The following is a 21,566-nucleotide window of genomic DNA, read 5'->3' as shown; positions in this document are numbered from 1 at the left end:
CCACTAGGGAGACAAAGGCGGTCGGGCGTGGTGCTGGCCACCCACCCCTTCGTGTACCGTTCCGGCCTTCATAGGTGCTCGCTAACAGCACTTGCCCCTACAGTCTGGTAAGGCTATATGGGGGATCTTTATCTTTGTGTGGTGCGTGTGTGTCAGTGTAGCTGTTAGCGCTACGCTGTGCTACGAACCCGGCGACCCGAATTCGATTCCCGCTCACTGCCAACACCGCCAGTGACGATTATCTGAACCGGTCCAGGGCCTCCCCCTAGCCTCAAATGAGTACCTGCTGCGATGTGCAGTAAACATCGCCACTGGGGAGACAAAGGCGGTCGGGCCTGGTGCTGGCCACCCACCCCCTCGTGTGCCACAGTGCCGGTAGCCTTCACAGGTGCTGCTACTCGCTAACAGCACTTGCCCCTACAGCCTGTTAGAGGCTACACGGGGGACCTTTGTCTGTGTGTCTATAGGTACCGCTCGCTACTCACAGCACTTGCCCCTACAGCCCTGTTAGAGGCTACACGGGGGACCTTTGCCTGTGTGTCTATAGCTGCTGCTCGCTACACACAGCCACTTGACCCTACAGCCCTGTTAGAGGCTACACGGGGGACCTTTGTCTGTGTGTCTACAGCTGCTGCTCGCTACACACAGCCACTTGACCCTACAGCCCTGTTATGTCTGTAGGGGCAGTTTAACGCGAACGAGAGGACAACAACAACAACAATCACAAAGCCAACGGCGACTCGAACGATGCTTTATTAATCCGCGGGGCCGCCCTCAGTCATCCCAGAGCAGGACCAGCTCCTCGTCGTCCTCGTCCCACGGGAAGGGTTCCATCCAGCGCAGGTCGCCGGCGTTCTGCTGGAAGCGCACCAAGTCGCCAAAGTCGCGGTCGGGGTGGACGACCATGCCACCACCACCACGCTCCTCTTGCTCCCCCTGCTCCTCCTCGTCGAGAAAGACGAAGATTCCGTCGCCGTGCCCGCCGTGGTGGAAGAAGTGGCGCTCTGGTGGTGTTGGGAAGGTAGAGGGAGAGGAGGGGAGAGGGAGGTGAGGGGGGAGGAGGAGGAGGGGGGAGGAAGAGGTGGACGTGGAGGAAAGTAGGGGTGGGAAGGAGGAGGTCAAACACGTGTCGTTACACAGAGACACACAGAGACCCATAGATACACAGAGACCCATAGAGACACACAGAGACCCATAGATACACAGAGACCCATAGATACACAGAGACACACAGAGACCCATAGAGATACACAGAGACCCATAGAGACACACAGAGACCCATAGAGATACAGAAAAACAGAGACATACAGAGACCCATAGAGACACACAGAGACCCATAGAGATACAGAAAAAACAGAGACATACAGAGACCCATAGAGACACACAGAGACCCATAGAGACACACAGAGACCCATAGAGATACACAGAGACCCATAGATACACACAGATCCATAGAGACACACAGAGACACACAGAGACCCACAGAGACCCATAGAGACACAGAAAAACAGAGACATACAGAGACCCATAGAGACACACAGAGACCCATAGAGATACACAGAGACCCATAGATACACAGAGACCCATAGAGAAACACTGAGACCCATAGATACACAGAGACACATAGAGACACACAGAGACCCATAGAGACACACATAGACCCATAGAGACACACAGAGAACCATAGAGATACAGAAAAACAGAGACATACAGAGATCCATAGAGACACACAGAGACCCATAGAGATACAGAAAAACAGAGACATACAGAGACCCATAGAGACACACAGAGACCCATAGAGACACACAGAGACCCACAGAGATACACAGAGACCCATAGATACACACAGATCCATAGAGACACACAGAGACACACAGAGACCCACAGAGACCCATAGAGACACAGAAAAACAGAGACATACAGAGACCCATAGAGACACACAGAGACCCAAAGAGATACACAGAGACACACAGAGACCCATAGAGATACACAGAGACCCATAGATACACAGAGACCCATAGAGAAACACTGAGACCCATAGATACACAGAGACCCATAGATACACAGAGACACATAGAGGCACACAGAGACCCATAGAGACACACAGAGACCCATAGAGACACACAGAGAACCATAGAGATACAGAAAAACAGAGACATACAGAGACCCATAGAGACACACAGAGACCCATAGATACAGAAAAACAGAGACATACAGAGACCCATAGAGACACACAGAGGCCCATAGAGACACACAGATACCCATAGAGATACACAGAGACCCATAGATACACAGATCCATAGAGACACACAGAGACACACAGAGACCCACAGAGACCCAAATAGAGAAACACAGAGACCCAGAGAGATACACAGAGACCCATAGATACACACAGATCCATAGAGACACACAGAGACCCATAGAGACCCACAGAGACCCATAGAGACACGGAAAAACAGAGACATACAGAGACCCATAGAGACCCACAGAGACCCATAGAGCCACACAGAGACCCATAGAGACATACAGAGACCCATAGATTCACACAGATCCATAGAGACACACAGAGACACAGAGACCCACAGAGACCCATAGAGATATAGAAAAACAGAGACATACAGAGACCCATAGAGACACACAGAGACTCATAGAGATACACAGAGACCTATAGATACACACAGATCCATAGAGACACACAGAGACCCACAGAGACCCATAGAGACAGAAAAACAGAGACATACAGAGACCCATAGAGACACACAGAGACCCATAGAGACACACAGAGATCCATAGATACACACAGATCCATAGAGACACACAGAGACCCACAGAGACCCACAGAGACCCATAGTGACACGGAAAAACAGAGACATAGAGAGACCTATAGAGACACACAGAGACCCATAGAGATACACAGGGACCCATAGATACACACAGATCCATAGAGGCACACAGAGACCCATAGAGACACACAGAGACACGTAGATACACACAGATCCATAGAGACACACAGAGACCCACAGAGACACACAGAGACCCATAGAGACACACAGAAAAACAGAGACATACAGAGACTCATAGAGACACACAGAGACCCATAGAGATACACAGAGACCCAGAGATACACACAGATCCATAGAGACACACAGAGACCCATTGAGACACACAGAGACCCATAGATACACACAGATCCATAGAGATACACAGAGACCCCTAGAGACACACAGAAAAACAGAGACATACAGAGACCCATAGAGACATACAGAGACCCATAGAGATATAGAGACCCATAGATACACACAGATCCATAGAGACACACAGAGACACACAGAGACCCATAGATACACACAGATCCATAGAGACACACAGAGACCCATAGAGACACACAGAGACCCATAGAGATACACAGGGACCCATAGATACACACAGATCCATAGAGACACACAGAGACCCACAGAGACACACAGAAAAACAGAGACATACAGAGACTCATAGAGACACACAGAGATCCAGAGATACACAGAGACCCAGAGATACACACAAATCCATAGAGACACACAGAGACCCATAGATACACACAGATCCATAGAGACACACAGAGACACACAGAAACCCACAGAGACCCATAGAGACACAGAAAAACAGAGACATACAGGGACCCATAGAGACACACAGAGACCCATAGAGATACACAGAGACCCATAGATACACACAGATCCATAGAGACACACAAAGACCCACAGAGACCCACAGAGATCCATTGAGACACAGAAAAGCAGAGACATCCAGAGACCCATAGAGACACACAGAGGCCCATAGAGACCCACAGAGACCCACAGAGACCCATAGTGACACGGAAAAACAGAGACATAGAGAGACCTATAGAGACACACAGAGACCCATAGAGATACACAGGGACCCATAGATACACACAGATCCATAGAGACACACAGAGACCCATAGAGACACACAGAGACACGTAGATACACACAGATCCATAGAGACACACAGAGACCCACAGAGACACACAGAGACCCATAGAGACACACAGAAAAACAGAGACATACAGAGACTCATAGAGACACACAGAGACCCATAGAGATACACAGAGACCCAGAGATACACACAGATCCATAGAGACACACAGAGACCCATTGAGACACACAGAGACCCATAGATACACACAGATCCATAGAGATACACAGAGACCCCTAGAGACACACAGAAAAACAGAGACATACAGAGACCCATAGAGACATACAGAGACCCATAGAGATATAGAGACCCATAGATACACACATATCCATAGAGACACACAGAGACACACAGAGACCCACAGAGACCCATAGAGACACAGAAAAACAGAGACATACAGAGACCCATAGAGACACACAGAGACCCATAGATACACACAGATCCATAGAGACACACAGAGACCCATAGAGACACACAGAGACCCATAGAGATACACAGGGACCCATAGATACACACAGATCCATAGAGACACACAGAGACCCACAGAGACACACAGAAAAACAGAGACATACAGAGACTCATAGAGACACACAGAGATCCATAGAGATACACAGAGACCCAGAGATACACACAAATCCATAGAGACACACAGAGACCCATAGATACACAGAGATCCATAGAGACACACAGAGACACACAGAAACCCACAGAGACCCATAGAGACACAGAAAAACAGAGACATACAGGGACCCATAGAGACACACAGAGACCCATAGAGATACACAGAGACCCATAGATACACACAGATCCATAGAGACACACAAAGACCCACAGAGACCCACAGAGATCCATTGAGACACAGAAAAGCAGAGACATACAGAGACCCATAGAGACACACAGAGGCCCATAGAGATACACAGGGACCCATAGATACACACAGATCCATAGAGACACACAGAGACCCATAGAGACACACAGAAAAACAGAGACATACAGAGACTCATAGAGACACACAGAGAACCATAGAGATACACAGAGACCCAGAGATACACACAGATCCATAGAGACACACAGAGACCCATAGAGACACACAGAGACCCATAGATACACACAGACCCACAGAGACCCACAGAGACCCACAGAGACCCATTGAGACACAGAAAAACAGAGACATACAGAGACCCATAGAGACACACAGAGACCCATAGAGATACACAGAGACCCATAGATAAACACAGATCCATAGAGACACACAGAGACCCATAGAGACACGGAAAAACAGAGACCCATGGAGATCCATGGAGATCTATGGAGCCCGTGAAGGCATTCCTGCCGTAGGCCGTGAGACCAAAACGTCGCTTACCCTGCATGAGCACCATGGGATCTGGCACCGTCCGTCTCTGGAGGAAGTAGAGGCAGCAGGCGAGCTACAGGCAGACAGGAACTCTCACACACACAGACACACACACACACAGACACACACACAGAGACACACACAGACACACACAGACACACACACAGACACACACACACACACAGACACACACACACAGACACACACAGAGACACACACACAGACACACACACAGACACACAGACACACACACAGACACACACACAGACACACACACAGACACACAGACACACACACAGACACACACAGACACACACAGACACACACACAGACACACAGACACACACAGACACACACACAGTGGGGGGTGAGTTTGTGTGGTGAGTGAGGAAGTGAGTGGCTGAGTGAGTGAGCGAGTGCTGAGTGAGCGGTGAGTGAATGAGCGAGTGGTGAGTGAGCGAGTGGGAGAGTGGGTGAGTGATCAAGTGGTGAGCGAGTGGTGAGCGAGTGGTGAGCGAGTGTGCGATTGGTGAGCGATTGAGCGAGTGGGTGAGTGGGCAAGCGGCCGAGTGAGCGAGTGGTGAGCGAGTGTACGAGTGGTGAGCGGGCGGGCGAGTTTGCTGTTCGCGTGCATTACCCACCAATCCAAGGGAAATCCCGGCGAGTGACGTCACAAAGACGATGCCGTTGCATGACCTGGTGCAGGATGCGCAGTGAGACACGGTCAGCCACAGGTGGAAGTCCTGGGGCAGAACGCGGAGGCAAAGACAAAGACGAAGGTCGATTCCAAACGTGTTCTACGGCATGTACTGTACTACACTACATTATACACTACTATATACTACACTACATTATACACTACGACAGTACATTATATACTACTACACTACATTATACACTACAATATACTACACTACATTATACACTACTACACTACATTATACACTACCATATACTACACTACATTATACACTACTACACTACATTATATACTACTACACTACATTATATACTACTACACTACATTATATACTACTACACTACATTATATACTACTACTACTACTACATAACATTATATACTACTACACTACATTATATACTACTACACTACACTATATACTACTACACTACATTATATACTACTACTACACTACATTCTACACTACTACACTACATTATATACTGCTACACTACTATATACTACTACACTACAATATATACTACTACTACACTACATTCTATACTACTACACTACATTATATACTGCTACACTACTATATACTACTACACTACTATATACTACTACACTACTATATACTACAATACATTATATACTGCTACACTACATTATACACCACTACACTACATTATAAACTACTACACTACATCATATACTACTACATTATATACTACTACACTACATTATGTACTACTACACTACATTATATACTACTACACTATACACTACTACACTACATTATATACTACTACATTATATACTACTACACTGCATTATGTACTACTACACCACATTAAATACTACTACACTACATTATACACTGCTACACTACATTATATACTACTACACTACATTATATACTACTACACTATACACTACTACACTACATTATACACTACTATATACTAAACTACATTATACACTACTACACTACATTATATACTACTACACTACATTATATACTACTACACTATACACTACTACACTACATTATATACTACTACACTACATTATACACTACTCCACTACTATATACTACACTACATTACACACTACTACACTACATTATACACTACTATACACGTAATACACTACTATATACTACACTACATTATACACTACCATACAGATTATACACTACTATATACTACACTACATTATACACTACTATACACAGTATACACTACTACACTACATTATATACTACTACTACACTACATTATATACTACTACACTATACACTACTACACTACATTATATACTACTACACTACATTATATACTACTACACTACATTATACACTACTACACTTAATTATATACTACACTACATTATATACTACTACACTACATTATACACTACTACACAACATTATATACTTCTATGCTACATTATATACTACACTACATTATATACTACTACACTACATTATACACTACTACACAACATTATATACTACTACACTACGTCAGGGCCTGGGACAGACAAAGAGACACAGAGACACGGCATGCGACAGACAGAGAGACACAGAGAGACACAGAGACACGACATGGGACAGACAGAGAGACACAGAGAGACAGACAGAGAGACACAGAGACACGACATGGGACATACAGAGAGATGCAGAGACACGACATGGGACAGAGAGACACGGCCTGGGAGAGACAGAGAGACACAGAGACATACAGAGAGACACAGAGACACGGCATGGAACAGAGAGATACGGCCTGGGACAGACAGAGAGACACAGAGACAGAGAGACACAGAGACACTGCATGGGACAGAGAGATACGGCCTGGGACAGAGAAAGAGAGACACAGAGACAACAGAGAGACACAGAGACATACAGAGAGACACAGAGACACGGCATTGGACAGAGAGACACGGCCTGGAACAAACAGAGAGACACAGAGACAAAAAGAGAGACACAGAGACACGGCCTGGGACAGTCAGAGAGACACGACATGGGACAGACAGAGACACACAGAGACACGGCCTGGGACAGACAGAGAGACACAGAGACGCGGCATGGGACAGAGATACACGGCCTGGGACAGACAGAGAGACACAGAGACAGACACAGAGAGACACAGAGACAGACACAGAGAGACACAGATACAGGCACAGAGAGACACGACATGGGACAGAAACAGACACAGAGAGATACGGCATGGGACAGATAGACAGACACAAAGACAAACAGAGAGACATAGAGACAGACACAGAGAGACACGGCATGGGACAGAGACAGACACAGAGAGACACGGCATGGGACAAAGGCAGACAGAAAGACACAGAGACAGACACAGAGAGATACAGAGACAGACACAGAGAGACACGGCATGGGACAGAGACAGACACAGAGAGACACGGCATGGGACAAAGACAGACAGAAAGACACAGAGACGGACACAGAGAGATACAGAAACAGACACAGAGAGACACGGCATGGGACAGAGACAGACACAGAGAGACACGGGACGGGACAGAGACAGACACAGAGAGACACGACATGGGACAGAGACAGAAATACAGAGAGAAACGGGACGGGACAGAGACAGACACAGAGAGACACAGAGACAGACACAGAGAGACACGGGACGGGATAGAGACAGACACAGAGAGACACGACATGGGACAGAGACAGACACAGAGAGACACGGGACGGGACAGAGACAGAAACACAGAGAGACACAGAGACAGACACAGAGAGATGCAGAGACATACAGAGAGAAACAGAGACACGGCATGGGACAGAGACAGACACAGAGAGACACGGCCTGCGACAGACAGACAGACACAGAGACAAACAGAGAGACACAGAGACAGACACAGAGAGACACGGGACGGGACGGACAAAGAGACACAGAGACATACAGAGAGACACAGAGAGACACGGCATGGGACAGAGACAGACACAGAGAGACACGGCTTGGGACAGAGACAGAAACAGAGACAAACAGAGAGACACAGAGACAGACACAGAGAGACACAGAGACAAACAGAGAGACACAGAGAGACACGGCCTGGGACAGACAGAGAGACACAAAGACAAACAGAGACAGACACAGAGAGACACGGCATGGGACAGAGACAGAAACACAGAGACAGACAGAGAGATACAGAGACAGACACAGAGAGACACAGAGACAGATACAGAGAGACACAGAGACAGACACAGAGAGACACGGCATGGGACAGAGACAGAAACACAGAGACAGACACAGAGAGATACAGAGACAGACACAGAGAGACACAGAGACAGATACAGAGAGACACAGAGACAGACACAGAGAGACACGACATGGGACAGAGACATACACAGAGAGACACGGCATGGGACAGAGACATACACATAGAGACACGGCCTGGGACAGACAGAGAGACACAGAGACACAGAGACAGACACAGAGAGACACGGCATGGGACAGAGACAGAAACACAGAGACAGCCACAGAGAGATACAGAGACAGACACAGAGAGACACAGAGACAGACACAGAGAGACACGACATGGAACAGAGACATACACAGAGAGATACGGCATGGGACAGACAGAGAGACACAGAGACAAACAGAGAGACACAGAGACAGACACAGAGAGACACGGCCTGGGACAAACAGAGAGACACAGAGACACAGAGACAGACACAGAGAGACACGACATAGGACAGAGAGAGACACAGAGACAGACACAGAGAGACACAGAGACATACAGAGAGACACAGAGACACGGCATGGGACAGAGACAGAGAGACACAGAGACAGACACAGAGAGACACGGCATGGGACAGAGACAGAGACAGAGAGACACGGGACGGGACAGAGACAGACAGAGAGAGACACGGCATGGGACAGAGACAGACACAGAGACATACAGAGAGACACAGAGACAGACAGAGAGACACAGAGACAGACACAGAGAGACACAGAGAGACACAGAGACAGATACAGAGATACACAGAGACAGACAGAGACACGGCCTGGGACAGAGACAGACACAGAGAGATACAGAGACAGAGAGACACAGAGACAGACACAGAGACATACAGAGAGAAACAGAGAGACACGGGACGGGACAGAGACAGACACAGAGAGACACGGGACGGGACAGAGACAGACACAGAGAGACACAGAGAGACACAGAGACAGACACAGAGAGACACAGAGACAGAGAGACAGAGACAGAGAGACACAGAGACAGAGAGACACGGGACGGGACAGAGACAGACACAGAGAGACATAGAGACAGAGAGACACAGAGACAGACACAGAAACAGAGACACAGAGACAGAGAGACACGGGACGGGAGTCTCACCTGAATTGTCACGCTGAGCCATGACAGCCACGCCGTGGAGCTTCCCCTGAAACACAGAGGGGGGGGGAGACGTGGGGGGAGGGGTGGGGGGAGGGGTGGGGGGAGGGGTGGGGGGACGTGGTTGGAGGGGTGGGGGGCGACGTGGGGGGAGGGGTGGGGGGAGACGTGGGGGGAGGGGTGGGGGGAGGGGTGGGAGGGAGAGGTGGGGGGAGTGGTGTCGGGATGACCAACGCAATGATTATAATATATATGATTATAATATATATGATTATAATATATATGATTATAATATATCAATAATTAAGGTTTGTTTGATGTTAGATCGCGTTAATATGAATTACTGTGTCGTTAAAGCCGCCACCACCCGACATGGCCAATTATTTAAGGGGTTTGCGTTACGTAAACAGAACGTGGCCAATTCGTTACTAGTACAGCACTAACCGGTTGCTGTGTGTTGCAGAGTTAAATCCACTACAATATTTACAATTCGTTACTAGTACAGCACTAACCAGTTACTGTGTGTTGGAAAGGTAAACCCACTACAACATTTACAATTCGTTACTAATACAGTACTAACCGGTTGCTGTGTGTTGGAGAGTTAAACCCACTGCAACATTTACAATTCGTTACTAGTACAGCACTAACCGGTTGCTGTGTGTTGGAGAGTTAAACCCACTGCAACATTTACAATTCGTTACTAGTACAGCACTAACCGGTTGCTGTGTGTTGGAGAGTTAAACCCACTGCAACATTTAGAATGTGTTACTAGTACAGCACTAACCGGTTGCTGTGTGTTGGAGGGTTAAACCCACTACAACATTTACAATTCGTTACTAGTACAGCACTAACCGGTTGCTGTGTGTTGGAGAGTTAAACCCACTGCAACATTTACAATTCGTTACTAGTACAGCACTAACCGGTTGCTGTGTGTTGGAGAGTTAAACCCACTGCAACATTTACAATTCGTTACTAGTACAGCACTAACCGGTTGCTGTGTGTTGGAGAGTTAAACCCACTGCAACATTTACAATTCGTTACTGGTACAGCACTAACCGGTTGCTGTGTGTTGGAGAGTTAAACCCACTACGACATTTACAATTCGTTACTAGTACAGCACTAACCGGTTGCTGTGTGTTGCAGAGTCAAACCAACTACTACATTTACAATTCGTTACTAGTACAGCACTAACCGGTTGTTGTGTGTTGGAAAGTTAAACCTACTACGACATTTACTATTCATTACTAGTACAGCACTAACCCGTTGCTGTGTGTTGGAGAGTTAAACCCACTACAACATTATCAATTCGTTACTAGTACCGCACTAACCGGTTGCTGTGTGTTGGAGAGTTAAACCCACTACTACTTTTACAATTCGTTACTAGTACAGCATTAACCGGTTGCTGTGTGTTGGAGAGTTAAACCCACTACTACATTTACAATTCGTTACTAGTACAGCACTAACCGGTTGCTGTGTGTTGGAGAGTTAAACCCACTGCAACATTTACAATTCGTTACTAGTACAGCACTAACCGGTTGCTGTGTGTTGGATAGTTAAACCCACTACAACATTTACAATTCGTTACTAGTACAGCACTAACCGGTTGTTGTGTGTTGGAAAGTTAAACCTACTACGACATTTACTATTCATTACTAGTACAGCACTAACCGGTTGCTGTGTGTTGGAGAGCTAAACCCACTACGACATTTACAATTCCTTACTTTTACAGCACTAACCCGTTGCTGTGTGTTTGAGAGTTAAACCCACTACAACATTATCAATTCGTTACTAGTACCGCACTAACCGGTTGCTGTGTGTTGGAGAGTTAAACCCACTACTACATTTACAATTCGTTACTAGTACAGCACTAACCGGTTGCTGTGTGTTGGAGAGTTAAACCCACTGCAACATTTACAATTCGTTACTAGTACAGCACTAACCGGTTGCTGTGTGTTGGAGAGTTAAACCCACTGCAACATTTACAATTCGTTAATAGTACAGCACTAACCGGTTGCTGTGTGTTGGAGAGTTAAACCCACTGCAACATTTACAATTCATTACTAGTACAGCACTAACCGGTTGCTGTGTGTTGGAGAGTTAAACCCACTGTGACATTTACAATTCGTTACTAGTACAGCACTAACCGGTTGCTGTTTGTTGGAGAGTTAAACCCACTACAACATTTACAATTCGTTACTAGTACAGCACTAACCGGTTGCTGTGTGTTGGAGAGTTAACCACTACAACATTTACAATTCGTTACTAGTACAGCACTAACCGGTTGCTGTGTGTTGGAGAGTTAAACCCACTACAACATTTACAATTCGTTACTAGTACAGCACTAACCGGTTGCTGTGTGTTGGAGTTTTAAATCCACTACTACTTTTACAATTCGTTACTAGTACAGCACTAACCGGTTGCTGTGTGTTGGAGAGTTAAACCCACTACAACATTCACAATTCGTTACTAGTACAGTGCTAACCGGTTGCTGTGTGTTGGAGAGTTAAACCCACTGCTACATTTACAATTCGTTACTAGTACAGCACTAACTGGTTGCTGTGTGTTGGAGAGTTAAACCCACTACAACATTCACAATTCGTTACTAGTACAGCACTAACCGGTTGCTGTGTGTTGGAGAGTTTAACCCACTACAACATTCACAATTCGTTACTAGTACTGCACTAACCGGTTGCTGTGTGTTGGAGAGTTAAACCCACTACAACATTATCAATTCGTTACTAGTACCGCACTGACCGGTTGCTGTGTGTTGGAGAGTTAAACCCACTACTACTTTTACAATTCGTTACTAGTACAGCATTAACCGGTTGCTGTGTGTTGGGAGAGTTAAACCCACTACTACATTTACAATTCGTTACTAGTACAGCACTAACCGGTTGCTGTGTGTTGGAGAGTTAAACCCACTGCAACATTTACAATTCGTTACTAGTACAGCACTAACCGGTTGCTGTGTGTTGGATAGTTAAACCCACTACAACATTTACAATTCGTTACTAGTACAGCACTAACCGGTTGTTGTGTGTTGGAAAGTTAAACCTTCTACGACATTTACTATTCATTACTAGTACAGCACTAACCGGTTGCTGTGTGTTGGAGAGCTAAACCCACTACGACATTTACAATTCCTTACTTTTACAGCACTAACCCGTTGCTGTGTGTTTGAGAGTTAAACCCACTACAACATTATCAATTCGTTACTAGTACCGCACTAACCGGTTGCTGTGTGTTGGAGAGTTAAACCCACTACTACATTTACAATTCGTTACTAGTACAGCACTAACCGGTTGCTGTGTGTTGGAGAGTTAAACCCACTGCAACATTTACAATTCGTTACTAGTACAGCACTAACCGGTTGCTGTGTGTTGGAGAGTTAAACCCACTGCAACATTAACAATTCGTTAATAGTACAGCACTAACCGGTTGCTGTGTGTTGGAGAGTTAAACCCACTGCAACATTTACAATTCATTACTAGTACAGCACTAACCGGTTGCTGTGTGTTGGAGAGTTAAACCCACTGTGACATTTACAATTCGTTACTAGTACAGCACTAACCGGTTGCTGTTTGTTGGAGAGTTAAACCCACTACAACATTTACAATTCGTTACTAGTACAGCACTAACCGGTTGCTGTGTGTTAGAGAGTTAACCACTACAACATTTACAATTCGTTACTAGTACAGCACTAACCGGTTGCTGTGTGTTGGAGAGTTAAACCCACTACAACATTTACAATTCGTTACTAGTACAGCACTAACCGGTTGCTGTGTGTTGGAGTTTTAAATCCACTACTACTTTTACAATTCGTTACTAGTACAGCACTAACCGGTTGCTGTGTGTTGGAGAGTTAAACCCACTACAACATTCACAATTCGTTACTAGTACAGTGCTAACCGGTTGCTGTGTGTTGGAGAGTTAAACCCACTGCTACATTTACAATTCGTTACTAGTACAGTGCTAACCGGTTGCTGTGTGTTGGAGAGTTAAACCCACTGCTACATTTACAATTCGTTACTAGTACAGCACTAACTGGTTGCTGTGTGTTGGAGAGTTAAACCCACTACAACATTCACAATTCGTTACTAGTACAGCACTAACCGGTTGCTGTGTGTTGGAGAGTTTAACCCACTACAACATTCACAATTCGTTACTAGTACTGCACTAACCGGTTGCTGTGTGTTGGAGAGCTTAACCCACTACAACATTTACAATTCGTTACTAGTACAGCACTAACCGGTTTGCTGTGTGTTGTGTTTTTTTTGTTTATTTTGACTAATTTTGAACCTATCAAGGTGACTTTACCGAAAGACCCAAACAATTTGAATTCCTGCAGTCACGACAACAAGAAGCACTTTCGCAGAAATGAGTTTGTCGATCTCGGTGATGATTTCAAAGTGGCATCAAAGCTCCCAGCGGCTTCCTAATAACGGAAGGAAGACAGCGTTCCAGACAGCCACGGAAGCGCGCCTTACCCGGCTAAAACATTTTAGATGAATATATAACAAAAAAGTTAAAAGGGGCCGTCCATAAATGACGTCACACGGCGTCACAAAAAGTCAGACCCCCCCTCAAATATGACGTCACAAAGCTCTGCCCCCCCCCCCCCACAAAAATATTTCCAATTTTAAAATAAAACATGCTTCAAATCGCTTTAAACTATTGTCATTGTAGTGTGTATTTAATGTGGCGCTGCACTCTGATGTTGTAGGAGAAAACATGTATTTAAAAATATATATCTATTTAATTAAGTAGAACGTTTTGATTTAAAGCTTTCGTGACTGCAGGGATTCATATTCTTGGTTCTTTCGGTAAAGTCACCACCACGTGGAAGGGAAACAATAAAATAATACAAATATAAAACAATAAAATTCTCACGACGTTTCAACTGCAACACAAGCAGCAATCATCATCAGGTGTGAAAACCACATCAAGCAAATTTTAAAAAAAGTTGCGGGTTATTTTTAACGTTAGCACCACGGAGAGCGATTTGGCAGTTATTCAGATGGACGAGTCCATCTATTTTGATTTAAAGCTTTCGTGACTGCAATAATTATTATTCTTAACTCTTTCGGTAAAGTCACATTGAAGGGAAACAATAGAATAATAAAATATATATAAAACAATAAACATTCTCACGACGTTTCGACCATAACACACGTCGTGAGATTTTTTATTGTTTTATATATATTTTATTATTTTATTGTTTCCCTTCAACGTGACTTTACCGAAAGAGCTAAGAATATGAGTCCATCTATGTTCGGAAAAGAGTAGGGGGGGAGACGAAAATAATGGATGCGGTCTGAAAGCCACCATAAGCGTGAACAATCATTTATGGACGACCCCTTAACACAACTCGTCCATATGAATAACTGCCAAATCGCTCTCCGTGGTGCTAACGTTAAAATAAAACGCCACTTTTTTACAATTATTTCCTGCTGTGGTTTTCACACCTGATGATGATTGCTCGTGTTGCAGTCGAAACGTCGTGATAATTTTATTGTTTGATATTTTTATTATTTTATTGTTTCCCTTCTACGTGGTGACTTGACCGAAAGAACTAACAATATAAGCAGAACGTGTTGTCTATATTTATTTAAAGTTGCGCATTTTGATGCGACGTCACATTTCTCAAACCCTCCCACCCCTCCTCCTCGTCACACATCGTCACAAATGTCTGACCCATCCTCCACCCCCACCCCCACCTAGGCGCGTGACGTCATTTATGGACGGCCCCAAGTCGTTTCAGGTTTGCTTACCAGCGCCAAATCGCCGTGAGCAGAGAATGCGGCCTCCAAACGCCCGACGCTACGAGCGGCGGTGGCATTGTAACGGGGAGCGAGGCCAACGGAGGGTCCACCTCCATGCCTGGGCTCAGCAGCAGCAGAAGCAGCAGCAGCAGCAGGCAGACGAGCCACGTGCGCTGAGATAGTATGGCGGATCTTCTCCCTCTGAAGCAACCTCACCCTCCTTATCCCTCCGCTCGGCGTCAATGAAGGGAATGAGCCGTGTGGGTGAGCGTTGCGAGATAGCGTGTCAGTGTTTTCGAGGTAGTGTGTGAGAGTGTGGGAGCGTGTATGTGTGTGAGAGAGTATGGGAGCGTGTGTGTGTGTGTGAGAGTGTGTGTGTGTGTGTGAGAGAGTGTGTGAGAGTGTGTGTGTGTGAGAATGAGTGTGTGAGAGAGTGTGTGTGTGTGAGAGTGTGTGTGAGAGTGTGAGAGAGAGTGTGTGTGTGAGTGTGTGAGAGAGTGTGTGTGAGAGTGTGTGTATGTGAGAGTGAGTGTGTGAGAGAGTGAGAGGGAGTGTGAGAGTGTGTGTGAGACTCTGAGAGAGTGTGTGTGTGAGTGTGTGTGAGAGAGTGTGTGTGTGTGAGTGTGTGTGAGAGAGTGTGTGTGTGTGAGAGTGTGAAAGAGAGTGTGTGTGTGAGAGTGTGTGTGTGTGAGAGTGTGTGTGTGAGAGTGTGTGTGAGACTCTGAGAGAGTGTGTGTGTGTGTGAGTGTGTGTGAGAGAGTGTGTGTGTGTGAGTGTGTGTGAAAGAGTGTGTGTGTGTGAGAGTGTGAAAGAGAGTGTGTGTGTGAGAGTGTGTGTGTGTGTGTGAGAGTGTGTGTGAGACTCTGAGAGAGTGTGTGTGTGAGTGTGTGTGTGAGGGTGTGTGTGAGAGTGTATGTGAGAGTGTGTGTGTGAGAGTGTGTGTGTGAGAGTGTGTGTGTGAGAGAGTGTGTGTGAGAGAGTGTGTGTGTGTGAGAGAGAGTGAGTGTGTGAGAGTGTGTGAGAGTGTGAGAGAGTGTGTGAGAGTGTGTGTGTGAGAGAGAGAGTGAGAGAGTGTATTTAGATTTTTTTTAGAGCGTGTGAAAAAGCGTGCGTCCTTGTCAGAGTTCGTCTCATAATGACGTAGCTAGTCACGTGTCAGTTCTACGCGCGTCACGAAGAGCGTTACGTAACCAACGCACCACGTGACCGCCGCGCCAACGCGCGCGTGCGCACTGGCCGTTTCCGTTTCAACGGCTCGGCGAACACTGCCCATAGACTCAGCACTGCCCATAGACTCAACACTGCCCATAGACTCAACACTGCCCATAGACTCAGCACTGCCCATAGACTCAGCACTGCCCATAGACTCAACACTGCCCATAGACTCAGCACTGCCCATAGACTCAGCACTGCCCATAGACTCAACACTGCCCATAGACTCAGCACTGCCCATAGACTCAACACTGCCCATAGACTTCATAATAAAGGTTTTTGGGTTAGATCGCGTTTATTTATAAATGTGTCGTAACCCTCCACCACCCGACACGGCCAATCAGCAAAAAAAGTGTCACGTTGACAAAAGACAAATAATTCACCACTTCAGCTCACCGGTGTGTTGAAGAGTTAATCCACATTTACAGTTTGAGTACGACGTTTCGCTGGTAAATACTTCCAGCATCATCGGGCAATTCGCCAGAATGGTAAAGCCCTCGCTTGCTCCCGGTTTTATATAGAGCAGCAGGGTGACGACATCACTTAACTCATCAGGTGCAGTGATTAGAGGCGGAGGGGGGGGGTAATGTAATTATATAATCGATTAGTAATCAGTCATTGGTTATGATTAGTAATGAGTTGTAGATTAGTAATTCTTTAAATCAAAATGTAATGTGTATTATTTAATAATACGCTTCCAGGCCGCACTAAGCCGGTAGCTGTCAGAGCGATTAAAGTTATTCTTGTTCCTCTCAATTTCAATGGATTCTCTAATTAGTCTTTGCCAGTAATAATTAGTTTTACACACCACTGCAACATTGTCAAAATCAATTGAGTGTCCTTGTTGACAAGCATGTTCTGCCACTGCCGACAGTTGTGTTTGAGATAATTTAATATTTCTCTGATGTTCTTTTAGTCTTACGCTGATGTTACGTCCCGTCTGCCCAATGTAGCAGCTGCCACATGAACAATTAATCCGATATACACCTTCTGTTGATAGTTTAGGTAATGCGTCTTTAGTGGAAGATACTAGTTTTTGAATTTTGTGTACTGTACCAAATCTTACTGTAATGTTTTGCTTTTGCAAAACGCGGGCTAATTTGTCAGTTACTCCTGAGATATATGGGATTTTTATTGTTTTAACAATCTGGTCGCTTTCAGTAGTATTGCTTTGCGATCGTGATTTGGCATTCAGTGCTCTGTTAATTTGAGCATTATTGTAGCCATTCTGTCGTAGTGCGTCTTTAACGTGTTTAATCTCTCTCACTAGACTCTCACCATCTGACACCGTTTTCGCCCGATGTACGAGCGTCTTGATAAGAGAGGATTTTTGAGCTGGATGATGATGTGATTCTGCATTCAGATAGGCATCAGTGTGCGTTTGCTTTCTGTAAACGCTGTGTGTTATTTTACCGTTTAGGCCATGTCCAAGCAAAATATCTAGGAATGGGAGTGTGTTATTCACCTCCATTTCCATGGTGAACTGGATGGCCGGGTTTTGTGCATTGAGATGATTTAGAAAATCATTAAGTGTATCTTTACCATGTGGCCAGACAACCAAAGTGTCATCCACATACCTAAACCAAAAGGATGGTTTTAATGTGCTCGAGGCAAGTGCTCTTATTTCAAAGTTTTCCATGTACAAATTTGCTATAGCAGGGGATAAAGGAGAACCCATTGCTGCTCCTTCCTTTTGTTTAAAGAAATCCCCGCTCCATAAGAAGTAAGTGTTATTTAAACAATGGCCAGCAAGTTTCGGAATATCTTTTTGTAAACCGGTATTCTTTACTAGTGTATCAAGTAATTTAAGCGATTCGTCCACTGGAACCTTAGTGAATAGAGAAATAACATCAAAACTTACCAGAATATCATCAGGAGTAAGTTTAATATCTTTAATCACATTCACAAGATGTTCTGAATTTTTTATGAATGAAGATGTCTTACCGATGTAGGGCTGTATTTGTTTGGTTATATATTTTGCTAATTGATATGTGGCAGAGCCAATTGTACTGACTATGGGTCGTAATGGGATGCCGATTTTATGAATCTTTGGTAGCCCATAGAGTCTAGGTGGTTTTGAGGCCCTTGGCTTAATTAGGTATTGCTCATTTTTAGGGATTAATGAATTTGCAATTATTGCAGAGGTCTTACGTTCTAAAGTATTAGTTGGATCTCGTTTAATTTTAATGTAGGTACTTTCCTCTAGTAAATTTCTAATTTTATTATCATAATCGACTCGTGACATCACTACAGTAGTGCGGCCTTTATCAGCTGCTAGGATTTGGATATCCTTATTTACACGCAGCTCTCTTAAGGCTTTTGCCTCGTTAGAGCTAATATTTACTTTTGGAACTTTGCTATTCTCAATTATTTTAGCAACCTCATGTCTAGTCATCTCTGCCTCATTATGTGGAAGGAGTCTAACTGCTGATTCTACCTCAGCAATGATCTCATCCACTGGAATTATGCTTGGGGTAACGGCAAAGTTAAGGCCTTTAGAAAGGATAGAGACCATGTCACCGGTTAATACAGTGTTGGTCAAGTTCAGTACAGTTTTGTTTTTACATTTTTGGTTTTCAGTAGGGATTTGTTTATTTTGTAGTCTAGAAAATTTATTAATTTGGTTAGTTTTTGTTAGTTTAAACACATTATCAGCCGATTGTTGTGTTATGTTATCGATTATATTCCAATAATGCATAGATACACTATTGCTTATATCTAAGTGTAACTGCTTTAGCGATTCCGAAATGTAAGATAATTCACTCCTATTGTGCTGTATTCTCTCTATTAATAATAATTCGCTAGCTTTGTGTAGTATTTGGTTAGCTTTAGAAGACTTTATGTGATGTGTTATTTTAACTGCGTTTGGTATTACCTTTGAATCTCTGCACCTTTTGAGGAACGCCAGTGAAGATATCAATTTCATCCGCTTAATGCAAAGCTTCTCCAATTTTCTGGTTTTAAGAAAAGTATCCTCCCCATAGAGGTTAGTCAGTTTAACACGTAGGCTTTCGCGACCAATATTATTCATAATAAAGGTTTTTGGGTTAGATCGCGTTTATTTATAAATGTGTCGTAACCCTCCACCACCCGACACGGCCAATCAGCAAAAAAAAGTGTCACGTTGACAAAAGACAAATAATTCACCACTTCAGCTCACCGGTGTGTTGAAGAGTTAATCCACATTTACAGTTTGAGTACGACGTTTCGCTTGGACATGGCCTAAACGGTAAAATAACACACAGCGTTTACAGAAAGCAAACGCACACTGATGCCTATCTGAATGCAGAATCACATCATCATCCAGCTCAAAAATCCTCTCTTATCAAGACGCTCGTACATCGGGCGAAAACGGTGTCAGATGGTGAGAGTCTAGTGAGAGAGATTAAACACGTTAAAGACGCACTACGACAGAATGGCTACAATAATGCTCAAATTAACAGAGCACTGAATGCCAAATCACGATCGCAAAGCAATACTACTGAAAGCGACCAGATTGTTAAAACAATAAAAATCCCATATATCTCAGGAGTAACTGACAAATTAGCCCGCGTTTTGCAAAAGCAAAACATTACAGTAAGATTTGGTACAGTACACAAAATTCAAAAACTAGTATCTTGCACTAAAGACGCATTACCTAAACTATCAACAGAAGGTGTATATCGGATTAATTGTTCATGTGGCAGCTGCTACATTGGGCAGACGGGACGTAACATCAGCGTAAGACTAAAAGAACATCAGAGAAATATTAAATTATCTCAAACACAACTGTCGGCAGTGGCAGAACATGCTTGTCAACAAGGACACTCAATTGATTTTGACAATGTTGCAGTGGTGTGTAAAACTAATTATTACTGGCAAAGACTAATTAGAGAATCCATTGAAATTGAGAGGAACAAGAATAACTTTAATCGCTCTGACAGCTACCGGCTTAGTGCGGCCTGGAAGCGTATTATTAAATAATACACATTACATTTTGATTTAAAGAATTACTAATCTACAACTCATTACTAATCATAACCAATGACTGATTACTAATCGATTATATAATTACATTACCCCCCCCCTCCGCCTCTAATCACTGCACCTGATGAGTTAAGTGATGTCGTCACCCTGCTGCTCTATATAAAACCGGGAGCAAGCGAGGGCTTTACCATTCTGGCGAATTGCCCGATGATGCTGGAAGTATTTACCAGCGAAACGTCGTA

At 44.6% G+C, this 21,566-nt stretch overlaps 1 protein-coding gene across 2 annotated transcripts; it reads right to left on the bottom strand.

The window, feature by feature from the left end:
- Window positions 1–745: 745 nt before the first annotated feature.
- LOC142928897 (uncharacterized) lies at window positions 746–21,036 on the bottom strand. 2 transcript variants are annotated; one of them, XM_076069364.1, is made up of 6 exons: window positions 17,755–18,345; window positions 16,156–16,264; window positions 10,388–10,433; window positions 5,971–6,072; window positions 5,339–5,402; window positions 746–1,004 (listed from the first exon to the last, which is right to left on the bottom strand). In XM_076069364.1, exons 1-6 carry the CDS (start codon window positions 17,825–17,827, stop codon window positions 775–777), a joined length of 624 nt encoding a protein of 207 aa, XP_075925479.1. In that variant the 5' UTR covers window positions 17,828–18,345; the 3' UTR covers window positions 746–774. The 2 variants fall into 2 exon arrangements, with proteins under 2 accessions (XP_075925479.1, XP_075925480.1); XM_076069365.1 differs by lacking the exon at window positions 16,156–16,264 and having other exon boundaries at window positions 17,755–21,036.
- Between the last annotated feature and the right edge of the window lie 530 nt (window positions 21,037–21,566).

Source organism: Petromyzon marinus, chromosome 24 (assembly GCF_048934315.1).
Source record: "Petromyzon marinus isolate PM22_M1 ecotype Great Lakes invasive population chromosome 24, UKy_Petmar_22M1.pri1.0, whole genome shotgun sequence".
Taxonomy (NCBI): Eukaryota; Metazoa; Chordata; class Hyperoartia; order Petromyzontiformes; family Petromyzontidae; genus Petromyzon; species Petromyzon marinus.
Note: the sequence above shows the minus strand (reverse complement) of the source record. Positions and strands in the feature narration are given on the sequence as shown.